Below are 21539 nucleotides of genomic sequence, written 5' to 3' on the forward strand. Positions count from 1 at the left end.
TATTGTAGAGATGAGGTCTCGCTGCCCAGGCGGGTCTCGAACCCACGGGCTCAGGCATTCTACTCACCTCAGCCTCCCAAAGGCGTGGGATTACAGGCTGAGCCACCGAGCCCAGCTTGGATCTGTGACTTCTTTATTCACTGCTCTGTCCCCAAAGCATAGAACAAAGTAGCTACTGGGTAAAGTTTTGTTGACTGAATGACTTGATGCATTCATTTTTAAAGCTTCACTATGGCAGCATCATGGATAATGAAGGTGGAGCAGGGAGGAAAGGGGGAACTGTCACTCGGAATTGAAATAGTCCAGTCAGGAGATTTGGAGGGCATGGGGTCAAGAATTACTTGGGAGGAGAGCTGGTGAGACTTAGCAACTCACTGGATGGGGAGAAGTGAAAGATAATGACTCCCAGATTTCTGTCTTGAGTGGTTTGAGCAGATGATGATGTTGTCAGGGATAGGTGAAGCCATGGGGATGAATGAAATGGATCAAGGAGAATGTATACTAGGGTGGCCAACCTTCCTGGTTTCCCAGGACTGTTGGTTTTGGCACCGCAAGTCCCACTTCAAACCCAGGCACACCAAGCTGGTCGGTCACTCTCATATGCAGAGGGAAAAGATAGCTGAAGATGGAATGCCAACAGTACGAAAAGGGAGAAGGTGGGGAAGTCTGTTTGGGAAATGGAGCACAGGCAGTTGAGAGGTAGCAGGAGACTCAGTGGGGCGTGGTTTCGTTTATGGAAGCTAGAGAGGGGATGCTTCAAGAAAAGAGTGACCAATAGTGTAGGTTGAGTTTCACTGGGGATTTGAAGTTTCTAGCTGTCCTTGAAAAGTATATCATGTTATAGATAGAAACTGTAAGCCGGGCTCGGTGGCTTAGCCTGTAATCCTGCACCTTTGGGAGGCTGAGGTGAGTGGATTGCCTGAGCCCATGGGTTCGAGATCTGCCTGGGCAGGCGAGACCTCATCTCTACAATAAATCAAAAAATTACCGGGCATGGTAGCGCACGCCTGTAGTTCCAGCTACTTGGAAGGCTGAGGCAGAAGGATTGCTGGAGCCCAGCAGGTCGAGGCTGCGGTGGCTGGGAGCGCACCCGCTCCCAGCCACTGCACTCCAATCTGGGAGACAGAGTGAGACTCCAACTCAACAAAACAAAACAAAACAAAACAACAACAACAAAACAAAAAAAAACAAAAAAGAAACTGTAAATGTTTCTTGAAATGAAAGATTAAAATGTTATGTCTCCTTTTATTGTTGTTAAAATACATTATTGAGGGGAGCCAACTTCTGATATTTGCTGGGTTGTAGGGGTAAAAAAATGGATTTAGAGATTTTGCTAATATTAGTGTTTGGCTATCTCAGGTGAATGCATTATTTTGAATACTGGGCAGCATGAGTAAGATGTTACATTCTGCAGTTCTGAACCAACATTGAATCTGAATAGTCATAAAATCAGAATGTCAGAGCTGGACATTGGTGATTCATAAAAACTTGGAATTTATTAAAAAATGTGTATTCCTACATGTTTAGACTTAGGTCATCTTCAACATACTCTTCATTTGATGCAGTACACCTATTGAGACACTATTTCTACTGCTCAAAACAGCTTTTGAACTCGTCAGTTTTGAGGTCTTTTAGCACTTCTGCCTTTTTTTGTTTCACCTCTTCCACAATGGCAAAACATTTCTCTTTGAGGACTTTCTTCATCTGGGGAAACAGAAAACATCACTTGGGGCAAGGTCTTGGGGTGAGATCAGGTGAATAGGGAGGTTGGGGCACTAGAGGTCATGCTGTTTTTGGTCAAAAACTACTGAACACTCAGTGTGGTATGGGCAGGTATGCTTGTAAGTCACCCATCATGATATAGGGAAACATGTTAAGAGAATCTCCAAAACAAAAATTCACTGACGCCAAATGCCTCCTATTACAACACTAGCTGGTACACTGATGCTAATGGGTTTCTAGAACACTGACCTAGTGAAGGAAGCCTGTATTACAAGGGTCCATCCTCCAAAAGATAATCCTAGGGTTTTGGGGGGGTCTTCCTTCATACATAGTAGTTCTTAATATTTTGGAGTAATGAACTTTTTTGAGAATCTATTTAAAACCCTGACCCATCTCTCTGTAAAAAGGCACATAAACATTTGCTGAAACTTTGGGGAATGGAAGGTTATAGATGGTTACCTGAATCCCTTATCAGGTTAAGAGAATCACTAATCTAGTACAGCCATCCTGTGTATACTTCAGGTTATTAAGAGGGCTAGAAAAGTTAATTAACTTATCCAGGATCACATAGCTAGATAGTGACTGAACTACTTGTTTTGGTGTTTTATCCATTATATATAATTGCCACTGTTTTAATGCAGGTTCAGTCCCTCTTGGTCTATTATTAGGTTTATTGGTCACTGTGCCAGCTCAGTACAAGTCTACTCCAATCCCCATGTCCTATCTAAAGTCGATCTTTTTTTTTTTTTTTAACTCTATGTCCATAGATTGAGTGAAAATGCTGCTGTTTAGGAAATGTGATTGACAACTTTTAAGTCATGAATTAAGAGTTGATGAGGCAGGCCGGGCCTGTAATCCCAGCATTTTGGGAGACCAAGGCAAGAGAATTGCCTGAGCTTAGGAGTTCGAGACCAGCCTGAGCAACTTGGCAAGACTTCATCTCTACAGTAAATCAAAAAATAAGCTGAGCGTGGTAGTGTGCACCTGTAGTTTCAGCTACTTGGAAGACTGAGGTGGAAGGATCACCTGAGCCCAGCAGCAGGTCAAGCTGTGGTGACCGTGAGTGTGCCACTGCACTCCAGTCTGGGCAATAGAGTGAGACTCTGACTCCAAAAAAAAAAAAAAAAAAGTTGATGAGGTAAAAGCTCTAATTTGTTAATTGTGCCTTCTTTTCTTTGGAATAGGATGCTGTATGACTATGTTGAAAGGAAGCGAAAGGAAAATTCAGGAGCCCAACTGCATGTCACCTATTTGGTGTCTGGCAGTCTCATTCAGAATGGACATTCCGTAAGTTCTCAGAATCTTCTCATTAACTTAAATGTGTTTGAGCTGTAAACAGTGTTAAACATAATACAGAGGAGAGAAAAAAAACCCTAGATTTAGTATTATAGAAATTATAAAAAGCTACTTGAAGGTGATGATAACTTTGGGTTTTTAGACTAAATCTAAAACAGAAGTTTGGGCAATATCTATATTATCTAAAGAGAGAGACTATATCATTATTCTGCAACAAGATGTTAGGAGGCTGCTTTTGTTATTCCTATACCTCTTTTTTCCTTTTGAAGGTATGTTGAGGATAATGCTGGTTATGTTTCAGCCTGTGCAAGTTTTAAACCACAAACACAGGTGTCAAAAAATACATTTAAAAAAAACTGAACTTCATTTTAATTTTGAGCATTCATTTTGTTAGGCTTATGCCTAAATGGCTGAAGTGCAGGGGTTGTTGGCAGGGGACTGAGCTAATGTAGTACGTAGGTTGGGAACAGCTTTATTCTCCTCCATCTTTTTATAGTCCCATCTGGCATCTAGTCACTCATCAGCACAGGTCACCGCTGCATTTTCCTTATCCTGACCATAAAGCCTTCTCAAGACTGTTGACTTTTTCTTAGCTTCTTCCTTGTCCCTCTCAGAGGCACAGGGATCGTTCTACTACTCCCATACCTTGGGTAGACACCAGAAGCTCTGCTGAGCTTTCTTGTTCATCTGCCTGCACCAGACTGAGCTCTGAGAACTTTAATAATTCCCCCCTCTCTGGCTTTCTCCCAAAAGTAAAGCCCATCTTCTCTGTTCTCACTTCCCTAAACCTTCTATCTGAAAGTTCTTTGGCTTCCACCACCCTGAGCCTCATGGTACTTGGCCCAAAGATAAGGACTCTTCTCAGAGGTCCACTAATATGTGTTTTTCTCTTCCCTTTGACTTTCCTTCAGCATCATAGTTTCAGAGCCCCAATTTGTCAAAATATTGACTGGATTTGCTTTTTAGTGGTAGAATTGGAAGCATATAAAATTTGGAACTGGAATGTCAATTTAGTAATTTCCAAGGAGAAACAAAATTGCTAGGGGGATCAGGTCCTTCTGTCCTCTAGCCAGCATATTCTTTCCTTGTTAACAAGCCATTTGGCAAGCCAAATGAGAATCAAAATATTAACAAGTGTAGAGTAAGATGTCATTGATAGCTCCTAAACACAAAATTAAGCTGACCCGATTCATTTACTGTCAGAGATCAACTTGCCTCCAGAATCCTCTTCCAGTATGGAGATTGAATGGATATTGTTATAGTTTATAGCTGATTATCATATTTTCTGCTGTTTTCAAGGGTGAAGTAACCTCCTTCTTTAGTTTTGTCTTTTTCTTTTCTTATATTATTACCCTCAATCTAGTTGTAGTTAAGCCTTTACCTGGGAACCATTGTGTTTCTTTAAAATGGTGTGGGGTTTTTTTGGTCACGGTACCCTTTGAGAATCTGAAAGAAAAATGCATCAGTTGACATTCTTAACATTTTGAGAGTTCACAGATCTTCTAGAATAGGATCCAAAGTTAAGAATTTATGTTTTAAGGCTGGGTGCAGTGACTCAGGCCTATAATCCCAGCACTTTGGGAGGCCGAGGTGAGAGTATTATCTGAACCCAGGGGTTTGAGACCAACCTGGGCAACATGGCAAGACCTTGTCTCTATTGTTAAGAAGTCAAAAAATTAGCTGGGTTTGGTGGCACACACCTGTAGTCCCAGCTACTTGGGAGGCTGAGGCAGAAGAATTGCCTGAGCCCAGCAGGTTGAGGCTGCAGTCATGCACTGCACTCCAGCCTGTGTGACAGAGTGAGACTCTGACTCAAAAAATAATAATAACAAAATAAATTTTAAAAGAATTTATGTTTTAAGATAATGTAGATTTTTTACTCTGACTAGACCATTATAAGAGGGCTCTTAATTTGGAATCTTTAGATGATCTTCATGATTGATCTTCAGAGATCTTTGGAGTCTCACTCTGTCGCCCAGCCTGGAGTGCAGTGGCCGCTCCCGGCCACTGCAGCCTCGACCTGCTGGACTCCGGTGATCCTTCCACCTCAGCCTTCCAAGTAGCCAGAAGTACAGGCATGCGCTACCATGCCCGGCTGATTTTGTTTTTTTGATTTATTGTAGAGATGCCAGGCGGGTGTCGCTGCCCAGGCGGGTGTCGAACCCACGGGCTCAGGCAATCCACTCACCTCAGCCTCCCAAAGGCATGGGATTACAGGCTGAGCCACCGGGCCCGGCTTATTATGATTTTTTTTAGAGTTTTGTTTTGTTTTGTTTTTAGTTGGAGTCTCACTCTGTCACCCAGACTGGAGTGCAGTGGCTGCTCCTGGCCACCGCAGCCTTGACCTGCTGGACTCCGGCAATCCTTCCGCCTCAGCCTTCTGAGTAGCCGGAATTACAGGCACGCACTACCACTCCCGGCTAATTTTTTTATTTTATTGTAGAGATGAGGTCTCGCCTGCCCAGGCGGGTCTCGAACCCACGGGCTCAGGCAATCCACTCACCTCAGCCTCCCAAAGGCGTGGGATTACAGGCTGAGCCATTGAGCCTGGCTTTTTTAGAGTTTTAAGTGTTTCTAGAAAGAAAAAAGATATTATATAGGCATTGTATGGATTTTAAAATATGTATTTGATTTTTATTTTCCAATGATCACAATTATCATTTAAAAAATGTTTAACAAGCCGGGCTCGGTGGCTCAGCCTGTAATCCTGCGCCTTGGGAGGCTGAGGTGAGTGGATTGCCTGAGCCTGCAGGTTCGAGACTTGCCTGGGCAACTTGTTGAGACCTCATCTCTACAATAAATCAAAAAGAAAAAAAATGTTTAACAATACACAGAAATAGAAATCTTCCTTTAACTCTCATACCAGAGATTCTTCCAGAGAAATATTTGAAAATTTCATGTTTGGTTTAGTCTCTCTTTTTTTGATGCAGGAGGCTGTCAACCTGATCTCTTCTGAGTTTTCCATTAACATTTCATCTAATGCTTTTAGCTGAGATTGATTTTTTTCTCATTGCCTAAATCATTAATTCACTGGAGGTTACAAAATGGTGATGTTTTAATCTTTCTGTATTATTAGCTGGAATTTTTCTATGAAGATTTTTTTTCTCATTAACTAGCCATATGTTCCCTTAACTGCTTAAAAGCTCAGGAGGCTTACCACCCTCTGTTAGGTCTGGGTTTGTGAGTGCTGAGCTTACTCATGTGTTACTCCTTATTCCTTAACAGGAACCCACTGAATCAGAGCTCCACTCTGCTCTGCAGCAGAGTGTTTTAGCAGCAGCTGTCATTTCCATTCTGTTGTTTCTGTGCATTTTCAGCATCCCCTAAGATGGGTCTAGGTGTGGTAACTTGCATCTGTAATCCTAGCACTTTGAAAGGCCAAAGCTGGAGGATTGCTTAAAACCAGAAGTTGAAGCCCAGTTTGGGCAATAAAGCACGATCCTGTCTCTACCCAAAATACACACACACATATATTCCCTGCAGCAGTATTTAGCCACACTGAACAATCTGGACTGTTCAGATTTTTCTCCTGAGGTGCAAATTATTGTTCTTGCTACAAAACTGCATATGTTTTGAGTGGTTAGTTCCTAATACTCTTTTTTATAGTAAGCTCTGTAATTTTTAGTGTGTAGTTTCGTAGAACATGACTTTTTTTACCTTTCCTTAAATAAATCAGTGAAAATGATATTTTTAGGTATGGTATGCCTGTTTTGTTTAAGAGAAAACATTATGAACACATACTAATATTCCCAGTTCAAATTCATTACACTAAAAAAAAAACTTAACTGATTCTCATATTGCTCTTACCAGAGGGGACCCCCAAAAACCTTGAAATTTATTTATAAAAAAATTGTATATTCTTACATACGTAGATTTCAGTCACCTTCAAAATACTCTTCATTTGATGCTGTATACCTGTTGAGACACTTTTTCTACTGCTCAAAACAGTTTTTGAACTTGTCAACTTTGATACCTTTTAGTTCTTCTGTCTTTTTTTTTTTGTTTCGCCTCTTCCACATCAGCAAAACGTTTCCCTTTAGGACTTTTTCATTTGGGGAAGCAAAACAAAGTTGCTTGAGGTGAGATCAGGTGAATAGGGAGGGTGGGGCATGGAGTTCATGATGTTTTTTGGCCAAAAACTGCTGAATACTCAGCGTGGGCAGGTGAGCTCATAAATCATCCATCATGAAATGGGCAAACATATTGAAAGAATCCCCCCCCAAAAAATTCACTGAGGCTGTATGCAGCCTCTCACAACAATGCTAACTGGTATATGGTTGCTAATGGGTTTCTAGAATATTTTCCTAGCCAGGAGAGCCTGTACTACAAGGGGCCTGCCCTCTAAAAGATGATTCTGGGTCTTTTGGAACCCCTTTGTATATTGTAAATTTTGGTAATTCTTAACATTAACATAAAATACCTACTTGATTTAGCAAAATAGATGAGGCTTAGAAAAGCAAAACCACTAACATTTGATCATTGAAAATAGCTTAAGATTTCTTTTCACTTCTTTGTCTGTTGGATATGTCTTGCTAATGATGTACAGTCATCTTGTGTTTAGAATCACTTAAAATAATTCCTTACTGTAGTGAAGCTATCAATTCAATGTCTAGTTAAATTCGAATTTTTTTTTTCCATTTTGCTTTCAATCTGTAGGTTCTCTCCTTTCCCTTATGGGTAACTATTATAATGGTTTTACTGTCTCTTTCTATTGTTGTATATTTTTAACATAAGCAAATGTATATATTCATATTACCTTCTTTCTTAGATAAAAGTTTTTATACTGTACAACCTGTATTGCACTTTTTAGTTAATAGTAGATCCTGAGCATCACTCCGTAGCAGTTACAGAAATATTTTCATTCCTTATTATGGCCACATAGTGCTACACTGATAGATATACCTTAGGTTATTCAACTGTCCCTTATTGATAGTTTTTTGAGTTATTTACAATCTTTGGCTATTTCAAGTAGTGCTGTAGTGACTAGCTTAGTGTATATGTGTATTGTATATCTTTGCTACTTTGTTTTATCTTAATTTTTCTTTTTTTTTTGAGTTGTGTCTCACTTGGTCGCCCAGACTGGAGTGCAGTGGCCGCTCCCGGCCACCACAGCCTCGACCTGCTGGGCTCCAGTGATCCTTCCGCCTCAACCTTCCAAGTAGCCGGAATTACAGGCGCACGCTACCACGCCCAGGCTGATTTTTTTTTGATTTATTGTAGAGATGAGGTCTCCCTGCCCAGGCGGGTCTCGAACTCGCGGGCTCAGGCAATCCACTCACCACAGCCTCCCAAAGGCGCGGGATTATAGGCTGAGCCACCGAGCCCGGCTAATTTTTTTTTAATAGAGATAGAGTTTTGCTGTGTTGCTCAAGCTGGTTCTTGAATTCCTGGGCTCCAGCAATCTTTCCACTTTGGCCTCCCAAAGAACCACTGTGCCCAGCCACTAGTACTAGTGTGTTTTAAGGTTATATTCCTAGAAATAGAATTGCTGTATCAAAGGGTAAATGTATATATATTTTTGTTGTATATTACTATTTACCTCTTCGTTTCTCATTCCTACCAACAATGTATGAGAGTGCTGTTTTCCATGCAATACATATTATCATATGTTTCAGGGCCATTTGCATTTCTTTTTCTGTGAACTATCTGTTCAGACCTCTTATCCATTTTCTAAAGGATTGTTTGTCTTTGATTTCTTTATTTTTAGAAGCTGTATATTAATCCTTTGTGATATAAGTTGCAGATATTTTTTCCACTTTATCATTTGTCTTTGTACTTTGCTTAAAAGCGTGTGTGTGTGTGTGTGTGTGTGTGTGTGTGTTTGTTTTGAGCTGTAGTCTCTGTACCCAGGCTGGAATGCAGTAACATTCTCATGGCTACTGTAACCTCGACCCGCAATTCTTCCACTTCAACCTTCCAAGTAGCTGGAACTACAGGTGTGCACCACCATGCCTAGTTAATTTTTAAATTTATTCTAAAGTCGAGGTCTTGCCAAGTTGCCCAGGGTTGTCTTGAACCTCTGTGTTCAGGCAATCCTCTCACCTCTGCCTCCCAAAGTACCGGGATTATAGGGGTGAGCTACTCTGCCCAACAAGTTTTTTTGTTTTTTTTGTTTTTTTTTTTGAATTATCCAAAAGTTGTTTATTTGCTCTTTTTTATGGGCTATTTCAGTTATCTCTGGATTTTGAATTATACTTAGGAAAATTTTTGTCATTCTTAGGTTATAGCAAGTTATAGAAGAATTCACTTGTATTTTCTTGTAGTTCATGTGTAGTTCATTTTTTACATTTAAATTTGATTCATTTAGAATTTATTCTGGTATATAGTGTGAGGAAAAGATCCGATTTTTAAATGGTTTCATATGATTTACAGTAATTCTCATTAAATCACTTATTAAAAAGTCTTTTCTTCACCTGATTTAAGATTCTGTGTTTTTAAAATTGTAGTGTTGAGATCTGTACTCTATCACTCTCCTTAACCCTATTGAGAAGTCTTAATGTAAGTACATAAAGAATGAGTCTGATTTTATTAAACTGTAACATATATTTTGAGGAGGACCTAGTGTTTTCACATCCACCTACAATTGAATTCTTGGCAAGGAAGCTTTAAACTTGCAAGTTCTTAAACACTAATAGAGTGTTATGTTCTTACAGTGCCACAAGGTTGCGGTAGTGAGAGAAGATAAATTGGAAGGTAAGTGTTGTAGCGATTTAGTAAGTTTTTCCTCTTATGGCATCAATGTAGGTTCAATAAAAAACTGCCTCTAACATCTGCATGTAATATATTTAGCTATTTAACTGAAGAGCCTTGTATTCCTTTTATTAGTAGTTTTTGAAACATTTTAAAATATGATACTACATCTGCCTAATTTCCCAATTTTCAGGCCAATAACTGCTGACATTTATAAAGCAATTTTATCACAGGGTTTCAAGACTCGTGACAGACATTCAGAAAACTATTATGAGTACCATATGCGACACCTCATCAGCCATAAAAAACAGTAGCAGTTTTTTTAGGAAGCAAATTAAAGAATGCTTTTCTAAAAATCAGGAAGACTTCTAAATTAAATTTGTTCAACTGCTTCAAGATTATTAATACTACTGTTCTATTGTTTAGAAACCCAATTCAAAGGAATTTTATGATGGTCAGGGTCCTCCTTGGACCTGTATCTCAATACAAAACCTGCACTGTTGTACTTTGTAAGTAAAGGTTCAGCTGCGCTGGGGCCAGAGGCATAAAAAAAAAATATGTATATTTTTTAAAAGGGCTCCTGTAAGTAATGGTAGGATGAGAGCATCTTACCAAATTAACTCTGAAGTATTCAGAGTGGTGTGAATGCCCACTTTTTTCTTTTTAATTCCCACAGTGGTAGGCAAAGGAAAATTTCTTCATTCTGTAAATGAAGATAAATGTAAAGATTATCTACTAAGTGCCAAGCTCTGTACTAGGCATTGAGGATGTAGAATAAGTCACAGTCCCTTCCCTTGCGGAACCTAAAATTTGTGTTTGTGGTGTTCTTTTGTCGTTTTCCTCTGCAAACTTATCTAGTTAGTAGTATGTTTCTTATAGAGTTGCTTTCTTTAAACTGAAATTGAAATACATAAATGAGTCTTCTCAGAGATTACTTATTCCTCTTAAATTATATGCTAGAGTATAAGACTAAGAAAAAGATCATCGTAGTCATCATCAATCATTCATTAATATTTACTGAGTGTCCACTGGATGAGTGATAACCTCACAGGTGCTTTACTTAGAAATGACTCATCACCACCTACCTTGTCATAATGTCCCCACTGCAGACAGAAGAGTTGATGTTATACTATACATGTGGCTATTTGGCCTTTTAGAATTTTCTGGACCACCACAGATTGCAAATGGTTTTAATGCAGAAGGGGTTCTTGTTAAAAATCCCCACATGCTATGAAGTTTGTGTATTAACAGACTGCTTTTCCTGTTGACTTGTAGCAGTGAAGTCCAAGCTAGCTATGACTGCCAGCATCCATGTGTACAGCGTCCAGAAAGCCATGCTAAAGGACAGTGGGCCTCTGTTCAATACTGACTATGACATCCTTAAAAGCAACTTGCAGAACTGCAGCAAGTAAGCTCCTTAATGTTCCTTGTGGGCTTCTTTACGAATTGATTTTGTAAGATGTTTACACAGTGGCTGCCTCTTAAGAGTGAATGCCAAGTCTAGTAAAACCCCATTTATCTTGCAGTAAGACACATGCCTGGTTTTATTAGTACATCATAAGGTGAAAAATAGCAGCCACAACCCATATTGAAAACCCCAGTGGACTCCCCATAAATCTATTTCTCATATATTTATCCTGTCACTGCCACCAGAAATGTTTGCTGTGTCCCCCTAACTCCCTTACCCCAGTCTCTGCTTGTCTTTTCATACCCATGCTTCAAGAACCAGTTTGTTGTCCTTCAAAAAATTATTCTTAATTTGATATCCCTCTACTTTCCATCCAAAAGCAACATTTTCTGGAGCTTCCATAACTGGAATCAGATCTTGTAAATCTTTTGTATCTTTCACAGCACAGGGAGGTAATGGACTATAATGCATGCACATTTTGGAAGTTTATGGTCATAGGCATGAGTAGTGGCTTTGCTGCTTAATAGCCCAGTGGTGTTGGACATATTGCTTAAACTCTTGGAGCTTTGCTTCTTTATCTTTAAATTAAATGTAATAATATCTACTTTCTAGGGTTGTATTGAGAGTTCAGGTTAGTTCCCCAAACATACAGAGGGAGCCAAAAAGTGTATACACATTTTAAGAAAGGAAAATGCTGTATCAAAATTGTAATACTCGATATAGTCTGATAACAAAAGATGAATACAAGTCACATTTGACTTCTGCAATTATAAGAGGTGCTAAAAGTGGTTACTCTCAATGTCTGGACACCTCTGATTATGGCTATCTAAAAGTAATACATGTATGACGTCTCTTAAAATGTGTATACATTTTTTTGGCACGCTCAGTATATTGAGCATCTACTACTTTAACAGGTATTAAGCAAGGTAATTTGAACTCATTCAGCAAATATCTGGTGAGTACCTATGCCATACTACATACTATAGAGTGAATATACCTGCTTTTGGAACTGATGGTCTGATGGGAGCTGGGCAGTTATAGTACAGGATGACAGTGCAATGATAGGAGTAAGAGTGTAAGAAGTGTTTGGGATGGGTCACTTACCTCCCACATTTGGATGAGTAGATTGAGAGGACAAGGCACAGCAGGCTTCTAGAAGTTTGTGACATCTAAGTTGAGTCCTGAAGGCCTATGGAAATAACCAGGCAAAGAAGAAATAGGAGAATAAGGACAGAGCTAAGAGAGAAAACATGATGCTTGTGCAGATGCACGGTAATTTTCTATGGCTAGAAATCAGAATGAGAATAAGAGATAGGAAATAATGAGCTAGAATACTAAAAGACCAAGGAGGTGTTAGATTATACTTTGACTACCAGGATAAGAAGTTTAGACTTTAATCTGAGAGCACTGGGGAGCCACTGAAGATTTTTAAGCAGATGGAGTGAAATGATCAGAATTGCTTTTTTTTTTAAGAGTAGGGGTCTCCCTCTGTCACCCAGGATAGAATGCAGTGGCACAATCATGGCTCACTGCAGCCTTGACCTCCTGGGCTCAGGCGATCCTTCTACCTGCCACCACACCTGGCTAATTTTTTTTTATTTTTTGTAGAGATGAAGTCTTGCTATTTTGCCCAGGCTGGTCTTGAGCTCCTGGCCTCAAGCAGTCTTGCCTTAGCCTCCCAAAGTACTGAGGTTACAGGCGTGAGCCACTGCACCTGGCCTCAGAATTGCATTTTAGATTGCTCTGTAGCTATGATTGTACCACTGTACTTAGAGTCATAACCTCCCAGAAGCCTTCTCTGTCTTGTCCTCTCAATCTACTCATCCAAAAGTGGGAGATAAGTGTCCTGCCCCAAACACTTCTTACACTATTGCTCCTATTATTTCACTATCATAGTATACTATAACTGCCTAGCTCCCTTCAGACTATCAGTTCCATAAGCAGATACTGACCATATTCACACTATAGTATGTGGTATGTCTTAGGTACTCATCAGATATTTGCTGAATGAATTCAGAGTGAGACCATGTCTTAAAAAAAAAAGAAAAATCACTCTGACTGTGATGTTGAAGATAGATAGATTAGAAGGGAATAATCTGGAGATAAGGCCCTCAGGGAGGAGACATGTTGCAGTGATCCAAGGTGAAGACAGTTATCTGAAGTAAAGTGGTGGTGTTGGGGATTGAGAGGTTTAAAGGTAAAAGAGTAATAACCATCAAAACTTTGATGTGTGGTCACAGTTGAGGACAGGGTGTGGTGGGGCAGCTGTTCATGGTGTTAAAAGAATGATACCCATGCTTCTTGCTTGGATGGGTGGGCACTAAGAAGAGGAAACAAAGGAGGAACAGGCTTTAGCAGAGAGGGAAAAACGATGAACTAGGTTTTAGACATGTTGAGTTTGAGAAGCCTGTGGGAAATCCAAGGGGGAGTGTCTGCTGCCATAGCTAGGTAAATCTAGAACTAAGGAAATGAATTCGTCGTAAAGATGGAGATTTTGGAATCAGAGAGAATAGGTAAGTAACCGGGCCATCGCAGTAGATGCAGTCAATCATACAGAATGAATTATAGAATAAACGAGCAGAAAGTAAAATTCTAGTCCACAGTTACTAGTTGTGTGGCCTTGGCCTTGGGCAAATTATTTAACTCACTATGCTTCAGTTTCCTTAACAGGAAAGGCAACAATAGTACTAACCTCACAGAGTTGTAGAGGATGAAATGGATTAATATATGTCATGCACTTAGACACTTGGTTCACAGTAAGCACTATTTAATGATAGCTGTTTTTAAAGGGAAGGGCAGAAAAAGAGGGATTCGAGAGGGAACAACCAGAGATAATAGAAAAATCATAAGAACATGTGAGGTTCCAGAAGCCAAATGAATAGTTTTAAGAAGGAGGGATTGCTTGACAGTGCCAGACATTGCTGAGAAGCCAAGTAAGATAGAAACTGAAAAGTGTCCATTGGGTTATGATGACCTTGGTAAGAGCAATGGCATAACCAGATTCTGGTCAGCTCAGTATATGGAGGCACAAAAAAATGAGAGCAAATGCAGACAACTATTTCTAGGAAAGTTGACTGTAAAACAGAAGGAAAAGAGGTTGGTAGTGAAGGAAGGATTGAGACTGAGGAAAGATATATACATGCTTAAAGTTGAAAATGACTTGAACTTGTGTTGTTAGGAAAGAGCCATAGACAAGAAAAGGTTGAAGATACTGGGGGTGATGGGATGACTGATAAAGAATGGGTCCTTGAAGACAAATAGATATAGAATTGTCAAACACAGTTTTTGTAAGTTCCATGAGACTAGGGATCATGTGTGTTTTCTTATACCCAAAATGGTACCTGATACATGGTAAACATTCAGTAAGTAATTGTTGACTAAATTAATGATAGACATTAATTCTTTTTTTCTTTATCTCAAAACTTTGAGTATACTAAGCATACAGATTTTTATTAAATAAATAAATACTTAGCCAAAGAGTAATAATTTATAAATCCAGTGTATTTTAGGAAAGGATTTCAAGAAAACATCCCGATAAGTTTATATGAAATATATTATTAGATTTCAAAAATAATGTGTATTAAAATCTGCTTATGGCATGTAAAACTCTAAAACTTAGTCTTCTGTTGTATTTAGCAAGTAAGCAAACAAGAATAAAAGTGGCTCAAGGTTCAAAATGAAATTTACCAGGACCCACTAAAATAAACATGGCAAGTAGAAATGTGGTAATAGGAAGCACTTCAGTGAAACTTTACCTAAATACTTAAAGTATCCTCCGTAGAAATGTGAAGAATTTATCTCCAGTAAAGAAGTTTGTATTTGGTCTCGAAAATTATGGGCCAGCTGAGATCTGACTCATGATTTTGTGTGTTTTAAGAAGTGCTGTGACAGGAAGAAAGTTGAAATTTTAGAATTGAGCAGTCTTCTTTCTTCGGACATACTCCCAGCCTAACTTGGTTTCTTCCTCATTGCCAATTCCTGGACTTGACCTTAAGGTGTGGAATGCAGACCAAATAGAGAAAGAGCTGTCTTTAGGGCCAGCTTTAGATGTTGACAATGAAATAAAACATTGCTCTTTTTCCTGGACATGGAAGCACTACAAGGCCAGAGAGGATGCGTGGAGGGTGAAAGTAAATGACCTGTCTGCTCTTAACACTGATGTACAAAAGATGTGTATTTAAGAAGGGTTTTCAGATGAAGATCGTAATTTATCAGTGGAAGATATTTGGAGCTGTTGACTCTTGCTTTAGGATCGCCCAGTCTAAAGTTATTATTGAAATGAAATGATATGTTAGGGATTTTTTCCTTTGGCCAGGTATTTTAGCAGTTAATCTTGAAGTTGTACCTTGTTGATCTCTAAGATAATTGCTGTCGCTACATAGTTTCCTAAACTCCCACCCCAAGTTGAGGTGATATCCTAAGGAAAGAGAAACCAGATCTGCCCCTTCAGTCACTCAGTCATTCTTTCATCATATCTTCTCTAACACTTGCTATGTGCCAGGTCTTGTGCTGGTTGCCTGAGATATAAAAGGTGATAAGACCCTCAAGGAGCTCTTACCAACCCCTAATAAGCAAAAGACTGGGAAAAAGAAAATGTTTTTCTTTGTTAGGAAACATTGGGGAACTTTGCTTTAAATATAATTCTTTAAGACAGCTGAATCAGTTATTCATTCACAATGTGGATTGTTACATTATGCATTTGTGTGAACAGGCACATCTATGATTAGAGAAGAAGGGATATATGTTCCCTTTAATATGCCATACAAACTATTCCATCAAATTTCTTCACTTGGCCTTGGTTATACTTACTTGTCTGGTACTATTAGTTAGCATTATTAGACATTTTTAACAATTGTCTGTAAAGGATCATATGTTAGAGTAGCCAGTAGCTCTGATCTCACCTTCTTCCCTGTTTTAAAACATGACCTACTCTGGCCAGGAGAGTTGCCAGGAAATTTGTTAATATCTAAAGCTCTTAGTTTTACTTCAGTCAATATTTATTGCATACCTAGCCCTTTAAGAGGACGATCTTTAAAAACGAGACAACCATTTCATTTCCCAAGGATAGTAAAGTCACTAAACCTTTTATTACTGTTTGGTATACTCTTACTCTTTTGAATTAGGTTGCTTTTTTCCAAAAAATGAGAATATTCAATATGGTGTATAGAAGCCACCTAATTCCAACCTATCTCTATTACTAACTATATAACCTAGGACAAGTGACTCACTTCTCTCCAATATTTGTTTCTTTATCTAAATGAGTTTTGTACAAAAGAATTCCTAAAATCCATTCTAGTTCTAAAATTCCATTTTTTTATAGTACTAGAAAGTATTATGTGGAAAAAGCAATAGTTTGAAAATAAGGTTTTCTATTGACCTTAATTTAATGTATCATTTCTGTCCTCAGGTTTAGTGCCATACAATGTGCAGCTGCAGTCCCTAGATCTCCTGCTGAATCCTCATATTCCAAAAAGTTTGAGCAGTCACATCTTCAGGTATCAAATGAGACACAAGCCAGCAATGAAATGACCACCAATGGTCATGGCCCACGTGCCTCCAAACAGGTTTCCCAGCAGCCCAAAGGAATTATGGGAATGTTTGCCTCCAAAGCAGCTATTAAAACCCAAGAAACTAATAAGGAAACGAAAACAGAGGCTAAAGAAGTAATAAATGTAAGTCTTCCTTGAAGATATGCCTTTATTACAGCTCTGAATAGTAAAGCATTAATAGTTCTAGTGGTAGCAGTTCTGATGTGTGTAAGTAGTATATGGTTCTGATATTCAGTTCTGATTTTTCTACTTTAGTTTGAGCCCTTTAATACTTGATATTCTTATCTGAAATAGTTCTTTTTCTTTTGATAATGGTTCTTATCAAGCCTTGGATTCCCCTGTGAAATGGTAATGCCTGTCTTGTGTACATCACAAGATTGTTATGAGACCTACATGAAAAAATGCATGTGAATATACCTTGAAAATTATAAAGTTCAAGTAATTATTGGCAATATGTCATTTTGGGGGGACATCTTATATCCTGGACTTTGCAATATAAGCCTTCCTAGTGCATTTCTACTCTTGTCCTGTTTTATGCATTTTCTTTTGTTTGTTTTTCTTCATTTGCTCCCCTTGGTTTTTTATTGTTCAGTCATTTGAATTTCAGGGCATTGATTTAAGAAAAGTATCATTAAGATACTATTTTAAAAATCCAGAAATTTTGTTGTTGTTAATTGTTGTTGCTACTATTATAACCATCACCAAGCTTGTCATTTTCAAGCTTCTATTCTGTGAAAGGAAAAGGGGTGAAGGTAAAAACTAACATTTATTGAATTCCTACTGTGTACATATAGTTTGATCTTTGTTTAAATCCTGTGAACAATTCTGTGAGGGAAATATTACCATTTCGATTTTGTTTCGTTTTTTGAGTTGGAGTCTCACTCCATGGCCCAGCCTGGAGTGCACTGGTGTGCTCACAGCCATCAACCTGCTGGGCTCCAGGCATCCTTTTGCCTCAGCCTTCCAAGTAGCCGGAACTACAGGTGTGCACTGCCCACGCCTGGCTGATTTTTTGATTTATTGTAGAGATAAGGTCTCACCAAGTTGCCCGGGCTGGTCTTGAACCTGTGGGCTCTGGCAATCCACTTGCCTTGGCCTCCCAAAGTGCTGGGATTACAGGCTGAGCCACCGAGACCAGCCACCATTTCCTTTTTGTATGTGGTAAAGCTAAAGCCTAGATTTAAGTCATTTGCCTGGAGGTCATATTGCTATTAAGTGGTGGAACCAGGATTCAGATCCACTTGTGATGATTAAAAACATAACATTTAGTCAGGCTTGGTGGCTCAGCCTGTAATCCCGCGCCTTTGGGAGGCTGAGGTGAGTGGATTGCCTGAGCCCGCGGGTTCAAGATCCGCCTGGGCAGCGAGACCTCATCTCTACAATAAAGCAAAAAATCAGCCGGGTGTGGTAGCGCGCGCCTGTAATTCCGGCTACTTGGAAGGCTGAGGCGGAAGGATTGCTGGAGCCCAGCAGGTCGAGGCTGCAGTGGCCGGGAGTGGCCACTGCACTCCAGTCTGGGTGACAGTGAGAGACTCCAACTCAAAAAAAAAAAAATAATAATAACACTTGGGGTTTTCCCCTTGTGTACCATGATGCCTCTGATCTGTTTTTTCTGTCAGAGTAAATGGTTTTTAAATATGCTCAAGAGCTGGCCATGGTGGCTTATGCCTGTAATCCCAGTACTTTGGGAGGTCAAGATGAGAGGATTGCCTGAACACAGCGGTTCAAGACCAGTTTGGGCAACTTGGTGAGACCTCATCTCTACAATAAATAAAAAAATTAACTGGGTGCAGTGTTCCACCTACTTGGAAGGACCTGGGTGACAGAATGAGACTCTGGCTCATACACATATACATACATACTTAAATCTCTACAATAAATCAAAAAATTAGCTGAGTGTGGTGTTCCACCTATTTGGAAGGCTAAGGTGGAAGAACATAGGCGACAGAGTGAGACTCTGGCTCATAAATACATATGTACATACATACATAAATACATAAATAAATAAAATGCATGCATGAAAAGTTTAGGTACACCCATGGATGATAATTTTGTAATAACTATGAGAAACTAAGCTTTGGAGATTAATGCTGTCTGGTCTGGATTATTGTTCTAGATTTGTTCTTTTTTTTTTCTTTCTTTTTGAGTTGGAGTCTTACTCCGTCGCCCAGGCTAGAGTGCAATGACATGCTCACGGCCACCTCAGCATTGACCTGCTATGCTCAGGCGATCCTTCCTGGAACTATAGGCGCATGTTCCCGCACTTGGCTAATTTTTTGATTTATTGTAGGGATGAGGTCTCGCCAAGTTGTCCAGGTTGTTCTTGAACCTATAGGCTCAGGCAATCCCCACACCTTGGCCTCCCAAAGAGCTGGGATTACAGGCTTGAGCCACCGCACCCAGCCTAAATTTGTTCTTATATCAAACACCTATACATTTGATATGATTATACAGAAACTATACCATCACAAGTGATGTTATTGAAATGATTGTTTGAAACTGTGCTACTTTAAGAGCAGCCAACATGCTAGAAAAAATCATATATGTTTTCTTTTCTATGTTTGTAGGCATCTTCAACAGGCAGCAAGGCACCAGCGAAAGGGAATGTGATGAGCAATTTTTTTGGAAAAGCTGCTATGAGTAAGCTTCTTCTTACTTTACTATGGCTAATAAATGAATGTTAATGTAATAACATACCTGAGGTGAAAGGCACTTCGTCTAGTTTTTGCCTATCCAGTAGCATTCCTACATCCCAACATAAATTTACAGTGTCCTGAGCAATATATTGATGACAGGAACAGTGGACTTTCTGAACAAATTCAGTTGAGATCTTTTAGAGGGCAGTTTACTATTCCTATTTTTACCTGCTTTTAGAAGAGAATTACATATTTGCTTCATAGGGCTCTTGAAAATGGGTGATTAAAATAAAATCAGTATAGTGTTGAGGTTAATGTGGATGCTGGAGTCATTTTGCCTCAAGTGACCTTTATTACTCCTATCTCTAAAGTAGTCACAAAAGCAAATCTTTAGCCTTTCTTCATTTATTTTTCAGATTACCCACAGTAATGAATTAGACCTCTATGTAAGTTAGAAGGATCCAGATAGTAATGGACATTTAAAGATATTTGTTGTTTGAGAAAGCAAAAATCTCCTTTATTTAAAAAAATATTTAAATAAAAATGCTTTCATATGGAAAGAACCAGTAGTCACGTATTTTCATACTTCTCATATCAAGTACACATCCCCTGAGGATATGTGGCAGAATACCAGGAAGAATGCAGGAGCCGCAGGATAATTATGGAACACTTTCTTGGAGCATCAGTTTTACAAAGATTTTGCAGGAAAGCATTTTGTTATATGCCTGTGTAAGCAAAATCAGTCAGAATTATGCTTTTCCATGATGGCTAAATTGGTGGTCAAAGGAGGGATTGGGGTGTCAGTGTTTTTATTTGCCATACAAGCTATCAGAGAAGAACATTTTTATGTGCTGAAAGTATATGAAAAATATTATATTTAAGGGTTATTGGGAAGCATGATTGTATTATTTTGGGCACAGAGCACAGGGAGGGCTCCCCACTTCTGTTAAAATAGCATGTTGATGTCACTAGCCTGCTTGGCTGCTACTGGGCTACTGTACTCAATCAGATTACGCTTTCTTGGCAACTTTAGTGAGGGCTGCATGTTTGTTGTTGTTTTAGTGCATTAAAGCCAGTAAATTTTTGAATTCTTGTTTTTAAAATATGTAAGACTTGTGAATATATGTTAATTAAAAAAACTGTACACAGGCGTACACTTATTTATTCATGTGTTTATTTGGCAAATATTGATTGAATACCTACTGTGTGCTTGGCATTATTATGCACTGATGACACAGTAGAGGAAAAGACAAACAAGGTCCCTACCCTCACATTTCTTATATTCTATTGGGAGAGACAAAGATGGAGAAAAAGTCAGACATGGTGGTACATGCCTATAATTCCAGCTACTCAGGAGGTTGAGGCAGAAGGATTGCTTGAGCCCAGTAGTTTGAATCCAACCTGGGTAATATAGTGAGATGGTCTCTAAAATATATATGTCTCTCTCTCTCCCTCTCTCTCTCTCTCCCCCCATATATATATATTCCATATGTATATGGAAAAAATTAAATCGTTAGCTATTGCTAGGCAGAGAATAGCAGGGTGTTATGATAGCATACAATAGAGGGAGAATCCTAAATAAAATAAATATTCACCTAATAAAAGTAATTATTTACAAAGTTTATCTGACAGACATTTTTTCAAGGCTGAATGCTCAGTAAAACTTTGAACGTTTTATGTATTTGATACATGACAAGATGATTGAAAGATGACAAGATGAAAATGAAGCTTAAGAGTTGAATGAGGCTGGGCTCGGTGGCTCAGCCTGTAATCCCAGCACTTTGGTAGGCTGAGATGAGTGGATTGCCTGAGCCCATGGGTTTGAGACCCATGGCAACTTGGTGAAATCTCATCTCAGCAAAAAAAATTAAAAATTAGCTGGACATGGTAGTGTGCACCGGTAGTTCCGGCTACTTGGAAGACTGGGGCAGAAGGATCGCCGAAGCCCCACAGGTCGACAATGGGGTGGCTGTGAGTGTGCCACTGCACTCCAGCCTGGGTGACAGAGTGAGACTCAAACTCAAAAAAAAAAAAAAAAGAGTTGTATAAACAGTTTATTGTGGGGACCCGAGCCATTTAAAACTTAATACTGGACAGTAACAAGTGTTGGCAAAGGTGTGGAGAAATTGAACCCTTGTACATTGTGGTGGGGAATATAAAATGATATACTCACTTTGTTTTTGTTTTTTTTTTTTGAGTTGGAGTCTCACTCTGTCGCCCAGACTGGAGTGCAGTGGC

At 39.2% G+C, this 21539-nt stretch overlaps 1 protein-coding gene across 2 annotated transcripts in view; it reads left to right on the forward strand.

Moving 5' to 3' along the window:
* Positions 1-2866: 2866 nt before the first annotated feature.
* The window catches only part of POLD3 (DNA polymerase delta 3, accessory subunit), a 42486-nt gene continuing 23813 nt past the window's right edge, over positions 2867-21539 (forward strand). The window contains exons 1-5 of one of the 2 annotated variants that reach the window (XM_008057488.2): positions 2867-3009; positions 9672-9711; positions 10984-11116; positions 16524-16788; positions 19233-19305. In XM_008057488.2, the coding sequence (XP_008055679.1) occupies positions 2908-3009; positions 9672-9711; positions 10984-11116; positions 16524-16788; positions 19233-19305 (613 nt within the window). In that variant the 5' untranslated portion in view covers positions 2867-2907. The remainder of the gene's footprint in view (positions 3010-9671; positions 9712-10983; positions 11117-16523; positions 16789-19232; positions 19306-21539) is intronic. The other variant, XM_008057489.2, reaches the window with a different exon arrangement.

Source organism: Carlito syrichta, unplaced genomic scaffold (assembly GCF_000164805.1).
Source record: "Carlito syrichta isolate Samal-C Ts95f unplaced genomic scaffold, Tarsius_syrichta-2.0.1 Scaffold303032, whole genome shotgun sequence".
NCBI lineage: Eukaryota > Metazoa > Chordata > Mammalia > Primates > Tarsiidae > Carlito > Carlito syrichta.